This window comes from Euleptes europaea, chromosome 4 (genome assembly GCF_029931775.1).
Source record: "Euleptes europaea isolate rEulEur1 chromosome 4, rEulEur1.hap1, whole genome shotgun sequence".
Lineage (NCBI taxonomy): Eukaryota > Metazoa > Chordata > Lepidosauria > Squamata > Sphaerodactylidae > Euleptes > Euleptes europaea.
Genome location: NC_079315.1, coordinates 23,260,144 through 23,269,676, shown reverse-complemented (window position 1 = coordinate 23,269,676; position 9,533 = coordinate 23,260,144). Strand labels below are relative to the sequence as shown.

General features: G+C 45.8%; 1 protein-coding gene across 1 annotated transcript in view; it reads left to right on the top strand.

Moving 5' to 3' along the window:
- Positions 1 to 4,238: 4,238 nt before the first annotated feature.
- The window catches only part of PSD3 (pleckstrin and Sec7 domain containing 3), a 126,276-nt gene continuing 120,981 nt past the window's right edge, over positions 4,239 to 9,533 (top strand). The window contains exons 1-3 of the mRNA XM_056847975.1: positions 4,239 to 4,417; positions 4,540 to 4,620; positions 6,642 to 6,754. Coding sequence (XP_056703953.1) covers positions 4,251 to 4,417; positions 4,540 to 4,620; positions 6,642 to 6,754 — 361 coding nt within the window. The 5' untranslated portion in view covers positions 4,239 to 4,250. The remainder of the gene's footprint in view (positions 4,418 to 4,539; positions 4,621 to 6,641; positions 6,755 to 9,533) is intronic.

Below are 9,533 nucleotides of genomic sequence, written 5' to 3'. Positions count from 1 at the left end.
CATGGATAGAAAAACTCCACATTCCTCCCTGCATGGGAGATGTCAGAGTGTTTGAATCTTGGACTCCATGAGAATGAAAACCAGTTTATTTCCTGGCTCAGATGAGGGGAGGACAGAATACCCCCTGCATGGTTGAAGGGAGAGAGTCGACAGTCCCAGAGAGGCACATGAGCGGGGGGCGGGGGGAGGAAGAGTTCCTGCTCCCTCCCTATAGAAGGCAGGTTGGAGATTTAGAAGCTGGGGGGCGTTCGGTGAGCTTAAAGAGGTTTTGGGGAAAGGAAGGAATGTAGCCATGGTTTTTGTGGTGCAGTCTGTGGTTATGGGCATAATAAGTATGCCGTTTGCAATAAACTTTGCATAAAATAGTTAATTTGCATTTAATTAATTTAATTAAGAATGTCAGGCAAAATGGTCGGCCCTCATGTATGTTCACTTCATCAAATCTGGCTCTCTTTGAAAAAAGTTTGGACACCCCTGCACTATGCCATGCTGTGACTCTTGTATGCTGGAGTCCAGGGCAAGTGCGCTCTCCATCATCCCTTTCTTCAGTGGGCCCGAGGGGTGGCACTCAGTTTAGGGAGAGTAGGGGGTTCAGCCTCACCCTGAGCAATCTTCCTCTGGCTTTATGGCTAGGGTTGCCATAAAGCTTTATGGCTAGGACCTGACAACCCTACTTATGGCAGTCCTTTGGCCTGGCCATTCCTCCCTGGCCCTCTCTAAATTGGCCTAAACTGGTGGTGGGCCAATCCTGGGCCCTGCAATGTCCTTTCTCCTGGGGTGGGCCCAAGGAAAGCAAGGGGAATCTGGGCAAATAGCCTCCCTGGCTGGCCCCACCCTTGCCTGTCCGACCTTCCCTGAAGGTTTTAAAAAGCCCTTCTGGTGGCCCATGCAGTCCCCAGGAGGCTCGAGCTGCTGCCCAAGTGTGGCCCACTGTCTGAGCTGTGCCTCCCTTCTGTCGCTGTATCCTGTATTGCCATAAAGGAAAACATACATAAAGCTGCCAGAGCATTAGCTCCTCTTGCTCGGTATGGTCTCTTCTAACCGGCAGTGATTTTCTGGGGTCCCAGGCAAGGTCTTTCCCGATGCTTTCTGCCTGAGATTCTTTCACAGGAGATGGCAAGGCTGAACCTGGGGACTTACAAATGCAAAGCATGTCTTTTACCCTTGTGCCATGCCCTCCCCATGAACTGATCCCTTTTTTTAAAATTCTGAAATATACTGTTTTGTTATTAGCCAAACTAAGGTTGTTGAGCCAAAATCTTGAGTAGATTAAAAAAAAAAATCTACCCATGGGTTTCCTTTTTTCTTTTCTCTTGCCATGCCCAAGCGATCTTCCAAAGCATTTCCAAGCTGAAAAGGGAGGTCTGACGTGCAATCTAACCTGGATAACACGTTTTTTTAAACGTAGTATATACTGAGTGCGTTAGGCCCCCTGGAAGAAGAAATGGAGATTGGAGCACATAGTGGAGAACTGCAGGAGTGGGGTGGGGTTCACATGCTTTGAAATAACCAGCAAGATTTTTGGCCTCTGGAGTATGATGTGATATTCTTTTAGTTACTATTCTCATTCTGGGTGGGGATAAGAGGATGTTCGTATAGAAACTAGTCATTTTTCTTCATGCTTAAGGTTATCATGCATACAGAAAGTGGGATCTGAGCAGGCTGTCACCACAAACATCAAAGATACAATTGGATGTCTTTGGATAGGTACATTTTTTATGCGATATCTCATGAGCGGGTTATGTGGTTGCTGGCTAGATTCGTTTCTATCACGGTAGCTTCTGCAAAGAGCTTCCTTTCATTTCTTGCAGGTTTAGGTTTAAAATTGGTGGGTCTTTAACTTCTCAATTCAAGAAGGAGTAATTTTTTGGGAGACTGTTTTGGTCTTTCACTTCAGAATCCGTTAAGCATGTTGCATGCGCCTTTCAAAATTATTGATTTATTTTGTATGTTTGTATCTCACCCTTCTTCTAAGGCAGGGGTCGGCAAACTCATTAGTTAAAAAGAGCCAAATATCAACAGTACAACGATTGAGATTTCTTTTGAAAGCCAAATTTCTTAAACTTAAACTATATAGGTAGGTACACTGTTTATTAACTTAATAAACTTTAATTAAAGTTTTAATTCTTAATTAAACTATAGGTACACTGAATAAAACTTGATATCATACTTAATAATGATCTTATTTATTGATAAAAATTAAATTGTAAGTCCCTGCCATTTCGCTCTCCCCGTCCGGAGTCCTCGTCTGGAGGCCTGGTCTACCGCCATAAAAGCCTATTGGCCTCCGGCTGAGTCCCATTGGGAGGCCAGGTCTACCCATTGGCTTTCTTGGCAGTAGACCTGGCCTCCAGAGGCCCATAGAAGCCAATTGGTGGACCTGGCCTCTGAAGGGGGACTTTTTCCCCTCCTCGGAGTCCAGGTCTACTACTAAGAAAGCCAGTGGGTAGACATGGCCTCTGAGAAGGGAAAAAAGTAAGTAAGGTATCCATAAAATTAAATCATGACAATGACTGACAAGCACTTAATGTGAACAATGTGAGCAAATTTTTCTCTAGATTCACAGACGCAGTAAACACATGAGAACATAAGAAAGGCCGTGCTGGATCAGACCAAGGCCCTTCAAGTCCAGCAGTCTGTTCCCACAGTGGCCAACCAGATGCCTCCAGGAAGCCCACCAGCAAGACCAGTGCAGCATCATTGTCCTGCCTGCATTCCATAGCACCTGATATAATAGGCCTGCTCCTCTGATCCTGGAGAGAATAGGCATGCATCATGACTAGTATCCATTTTGATTAGTAGCCATGGATAGCCCTCTCCTCCATGAACAGGTCCACTCCCCTCTTAAAGTCCTCCATGTTGGCAGCCATCACCACCTCCTGGGGCAGGGAGTCCCACCATTTAACCACTTGTTGTGTGAAGAAATACTTCCTTTTATCATTTTTGAATCTCCCACCCTCCAGCTTCAGCAGACGACCCCGAGTTGTAGCATTACGTGTGTCCCGGGTCGGGGGCCCCACCCCACGCCCCGGAGCTTTCCCACCACCCTCCACTTACCAAACAAGCCCCTGCGTTGGCTCCAAAGTGTGCCTCTTCCCGGCTTACAGGGACCCGCAGGCCCAGAAGACGACTGGGGAACAGAGTCGGCGCCGCAGAAGACGGGGCGCCGCTGCTGGGGATGCGCCACCAAAGGAAGCCTGCCCCACCCAACAGCTGATAGGCGGGTGGGCCGGGGCCAGGAACCGCCCAGCCGCCCGCCCAGCAATTGCGCGGCTACAGGGGAGGGGAGGCTTTAGCCTCCCAACCATTGAGGGCAAGGGGGACCCGGTCATTCTCCACGGCGGGGGGTGGGGGGGAAGACAGCGTGCCTGCTCGCCTGCTCTCGCGCGCTCGCTCCCTCTCTCTCTCTCTCAGGAGTGCCAGCTCTGCAGCCTGGCTGCCGGCACGAGCGAGCGCGAGAGCAGGGGCTCCGAACCAAGTTTGGAGAGCCGCACTCAAGGGGCCAAAGAGCCGCAGTTTGCTGACCCCTGTTCTAAGGGGCTTAGGGCAGCATACATGGTTCTCCCTCTTCCTCCTTTTTGTCCTCAGAATATCCTGTAAGGTAGACCAGGATGAGTGATTGGCCCACCCAGTGAGCTTCATGGTGAGTGGGGATTTTTGAACCTGGGTCTCCCATATCCTTGTCCATCACTCTGACCAAGTGTGTCATGCTGGCTCTCAGTAGGATTGCTTCCCTGAATTCTGACTTTATGAACCTTAAGAGGTGTACAAAAAGGGGATCTTTATTCTCCCGTTCCCTCAACCCCTCATCCTCAACATAATCAAGGATTGACTCATTGGGGGTTTTTTTGTTCTGCAAGCCGCTCCAGATGGCAATCTTGCACTGAAATGACATCTTGTTATACATTCTTTGTAGGGTGGGTTTCTTGCCAAAATGGTATTATTTTTAAGGTGTTGTTTAGGTGCCAGTCTGCAGAAATATTGTCTCCGAAAGAGGAGTATATGGGCGTACTGATGCTCTCCTAAGCATTCCCATTGAAATGATGAAGGTGTTCATTCACTTCACTGAAGCTTCAGGAGAAATTTCCCTATGATACAGTCTTCATAACCAACTTCTTTCTTTGCTGTTAGAAACTGAGTCTTCTCAGATAAAGGTTAATCCTTTTTTCTTCCCCCCATCCCTGCTTCCCTTACTGTTTCGTAGCAAAACAAGACTGGATGGCCCAGCACCATTAGAAGCCACAGGGGACATGAGTAGCAATGATCTATTGGAAAAAGAGGGACACGAACACTTGAGTCACAATCTCAACAACGGCACCAGCAGCAGCAATGTGGAAGCAGCCCAGAGGCTGGCGAGACGCCTCTACAAGCTGGACAAATTCAAGCGGTCTGACGTAGCAAAGCACTTGGGCAAAAAGTAGGTTCTGGCATGGGTTTTTTTTGCCTAAATGATGTGTCTGCAAAATGATGAGATTAAATGAAGGTTCATTTTTAATAACATGGTTCATTGATCTTCCCCCCACCCCTCTCTCTCTGTAGTAATGAATTCAGCAGACTCGTAGCTGAGGAATACCTTAAGTTCTTTAATTTCACGGGCATGTCTTTGGATCTCTCCCTCAGGTATGCAATCATCTTGCAAAACATGTGTCTTTTTTTTGGGGGGGGGGTCATGCGAACAAAAAATGACCCCGAGAAGTCATCTGCCGAGAACGCCATTCATACCTATCCTAGAGCTGTCTCACACTACCCAGTAGGTTAGGCCAGCAGGAGGGAAATGGTGGTGGGGCTGTGGCAATCATCAACCTTAAAAGTCCCACCTCTCCTCCAGGACTCTGAACCAATCCTTCATACAAGTCCAAGTGATTATCAGTCAATCAGAGCCCATGGAACTCCACTGGAAGGGATGGGGTGGGCCAGCCTCAGCTTAAGAAGGGTGAATAAAACTTTCCCCCCTTTGGATAGGAATTTAATGGCTCTGGAAAGGAACGTCAGCTTAGTCTGGCTTTTATTCATTTTGGCGGGTTGGCTTAGGGAAGAAAGCTCATTTTAGTGTAACAAATAAGCATCTTGCTAAGGGCCGGTCATTCATAACTAGCGTGTGTAGCTTCTGTGGGAAGGTGCTTTGTGAGGGAAGAATAGCCTTGAACCTGCCGAGGTAACCGGACTGGGGAAAGGGGAATCAAATCTCCCTTCAGGGTTTATTTACTTTACTTGAGAGAAATAGCCTGCCTTAAGATGGCCGTGAATTACATTGGCCATGACTTGCTTTTCGAGGTGTGATTTCTCCTTGTCATGGATGGAGGGGAAAAACGAAGTTCCTTTCCCTTGTCTCACCAGAGGTTGTTTTTTTAATGAATTGTAAAATGCTGGCTGTGTAAGTTGTCTGATCTGGAGATTGAAAAGCCAAAGAAATGAAAGCCCTGCTCTGAAAAATATATAAGGAAAATGAGAGGGGAGTGCTGAGAGCTGAAAGAATGAGCGAACCTGACAGCTGCATCTTTAAAAAAACCTACAAAACGCACAGCTGTTTTGATTAACTGGATTTAGAAATGTGAGTTTTCAGGTTGGGCTCCGTGTGCTAGAAGGCAGGTTTAAAGCAAGTTTGGCATCTGGCAAAGCATGTATCAGAACAGGAATGACATGGCCATATTTAGCAAAAGTAGCAATTGCTGCTGGTCCCATCCCTCCCAAGTGCTTAAAATTAGAACAGGAGGATAGGCAACATTTGTCTTGCAATGTTATTTCTGGGACTATCTATAGACTATCTATAGAATTAGCAACCAAAATGATCAGGGGGCTAGAGCAACTGCCCTATGAGGAGCGGTTAAAACTCTTAGGGCTGTTTAGCTTGGAAAGAAGGCGGCTGAAGGAAGACAAGATATGCATGGTTTGGAGAGAGTGGACAGGGAGAAAACCTCTCCCATAATACTAGAACGCGGGGTCATCTGCTGAAGCTGGAGGGTGAGAGATTCCAAATAGATAAAAGGAAGTATTTTTTCAAACAACGCATAGTTAAATTGTGGAACTCCCTGCCCCAAAATGTGGTGATGGCTGCCAACTTGGAAGGCTTTAAGAGGGGAGTGGACATGTTCATGGAGGAAAGGGGTATTCATGGCTACTAGTCAAAATGAATACTAGTCATGATGCATACCTATTCTCTCCAGGATCAGAGGAGCATGGCTGTTATCTTAGGTGCTTTGGAACATAGGCAGGATGGTGCTGCTGCAGTCGTCCTGTTTGGGGGCTTCCTAGAGGTACCTGGTTGGCCACTGTGTGAACAGACTGCTGGACTTGATGGGCCTTGGTCTGATCCAGCAGGGCTTTTCTTATGTTCTTAATCTTGGGCTGGAGACGGACAGTATAATCTACTGAGGCAGTCGAAAACAGTTTGAGAAATGTATCATTTTGGTGGGCCTTTGGTCCCATTTCAGCTTTTGGCTGTAATAGGTTGTGCAGGCTTTGGAAACCACACAGAAACTTGCAGAAGCTGTTTAACCAAAGGTGAATACGGGAAGACAATATACCTTGTTGGTAGTGAGTCTTCTTACAAATGGCCCTCAAACATCTGGGGGGAAAATATTTCCAGCCGTAGTACAAATACCTTCAAAGATTTAACAACTTTTCTTTGACTATCTTTCTAGGAAATTCTTCAAAGCCTTTTCCCTTCTTGGAGAAACTCAGGAAAGAGAGAGAGTTCTAGTTCATTTCTCGAATAGATACTACCATTGCAACCCGAATGCCATTTCCACACAAGGTAATTTTACTCCACAGTTAATTAAAGCTTGGCATTATCTATTCATCTTCAGTCCTCCACATGAAGCCTCTGGGTGACCTTGGGCCAGTCACAGTTCTCTCCGAACTGTCTCAGCCCCACCTACCTCACAAGGTGTCTGTTGTGTGTGTGTGGGGGAGGTGATTGTTTGAGACTCCTTTCAGTAGAGAAAGGTGGGGTATAAAAACCATCTCTTCTTCTTCTGGTCTGCGTGGGATTCAATTTAAAGAGCCAAAAAGGTGTGTGGAGTGTTGAATATACCTCCAAACTGACATACTTTTCTTCCAGTTGGGCTCATTTCTTCCTGGAAGGAAGAAAGAAAGGGAATGTGGGGGTAAGAGCAGTGGGTGAAGGATGAGTTTAGCATTGCTTGCCAATATGACCCATTGGCCTATGAAATTATACCCCACCCATGTTTTACGTGTGAAGGTGGCAGGGCTGTTTTTAAAGCCCCCTCCCCACCCTAGTTGTAGCTTGAGCCTAGGAGACTGAGCAGAGAACCAGGAAATTCCTGGTTTAAATCTTGCCTCCCTTATGACCTTGCAGCTACTCTGCCTCAGCCCCCCCCCCTCCATAATATGGGAATAATATAGTCCCACCCCACATGAATGACTGAGATGAAAATGAACAATTCAAAGCATTGTATAAACTCCCAGGGCTTAGTTAGAAGACGTGCATTTAATAAAGAACAGCCAATACATTTCCCACCCCAATAGCTTTCTTGGGTGAGGGAGGGAGGGGGCTGTAATCCACCTTGAGTGTTAGAAAGGCGGGCTATAAATGAAATTAATAAAAAAAAATCATTTTTGTTTGGGAAATGGCGTTGAAGAAAGGATTAACTTTCCCACTGATGTTACCATAAAAGGTGCTCCCAGACCATTTGCTGGTAAATCATTGCAATTCTCTCTGAGAGGAATGAGGAGAAGATCATGAATAATCTGAATATATACGAATAAAGGCAAGTCTAGAAGAAGAGTTGGTTTTTATATGCCAACTTTCTCTACCACTTAAGGAAGAATCAAACTAGCTTACACTCGCCTTCCCTTCCCCTCCCCACAACAGACACCCTGTGAGGTAGGTGGGGCTGAGAGAGTTCTAAGAGAACTGTGACCGCTCTTAACCACTATACCACGCTGGCTCTCTAGCGATACCTTAACGACTAACAAGATTTTATTCCAGCGCAAGCTTTTATGGACTAGAAGAACCTACTTTGTCAGATGTAATGTGATGAGTTCTCACTAGGCAGACATTTGTATTGGGTGGGGGGGATAAACAGCAGGGTCAAGGGTTGTGAAATTATTCCTGAGTTGGTTTGAATTGTACATCATTAACTTGTCATCCTGCATGTTTCTGTTTCATGGCCCTTTTGAGCCTGCTGTTTACTCCCCCCATCTCCTATATAACTGGCTGCCCACTGAGGACCCCTCTACACTGCATCTGAAGAATGGGCTCTATTCCATGAAAACTTGTGTTGGAATAAAACTTTGTTAGTATTTAAGGTGCCGTTGGATTCTTTTCCTGCAACAGTCTAAAGGGACTACCGGTCTGGTATTATTACTAGTCTAAATGTGGAACTTCCATGTTGAGGGGCAGTATATCTCAAATTAGCAGATGCTGTGGACAAATGGCGGGAGTTGGCTTTTACCATCATGCAGTGCTTCTGAACTTCCTAAAACATTTATGATTTAAAATATGGATAATTTTTGTAAATCTTTCTTTGGTCACTGTCAGAGACCATGTGTTAAACTGATCCAATATGGCCATTATTAAAGGGGCAGAATTTATATTCTTCCTCTCCAGAGACCTGTTCAAGGTGGCTTATAAGCAAAAATGACAACATAAATAATCAATAATAAAATTAGCAACAAGCCATGGGTATAAAAACAGTGAAAAACGACCACTGATCATCCTAGAAAAAAAAAATCCACCAAACAGTTCTTAGGCTAGAAGCAGACCATGAAACAGTTTTAAAACAAAACAATCATTAAGTAAAAAGACATGTTTTAGATTGATGCCTAAAGGACAGGTCTCAGGTGAACCTCAAGAAGGACATTCCAAAGGTGAGGTGCCACCACCAAAAAGGCCCCATCTCAAGTCACTGCTGGCCTCCCCACTGCAGGTGAGGGTACAGAGAGCAGGGCTTGGGAGGCAGATCTTAACTGGTGGGCTGGTCAGTTTTCAATGGCCACTGCCACAATAATGTAAATAATACCAACCCCTTAGTGTGTATGGTGAGCAAAAGACAGTCTCTGCCCCGAGCATCTTATGTTGAATGTTATGCAAGTATGTGAACCCGTGTGATTAGTACATACTTAAATGTAGTTTCAATTAGGGGAAGTTAGAATTCAGGGGCTAACAAAGGGGCTTGAGGGACCAAGCCAGCATTGAACAAGGATTTGAAGGAAAAAACAGACAGGGCACTGTGCCGGTGTTTTGTGAAGGTGTTACTGGCCTAGGTGGGAGAGGTGGAATTCCAGTAATTCTCGTCTTACAGACAAGTGAGACTGAAATTGCTTACATCATTGGCTTAACTGGGCTGCGGAGCAGGCTGTGAAAAGGAGGGTCTGCTTCTGCAACTGAGGTGATGCGAGCCCTTGACCTCTGAGAAGTGGCTCTTCAGAGCATGATTTAGGAGTGTATTTCCTGTTCGAGGGGCAAAATCAGTTACCTCCCTTTCATATGCCTTGATTCCATGAGTCTTCTTTCTCAGTTAATGTCATGCGTTTCTTAAGAAGCAAATTGCTTTTGAAAGGAAAGTGTG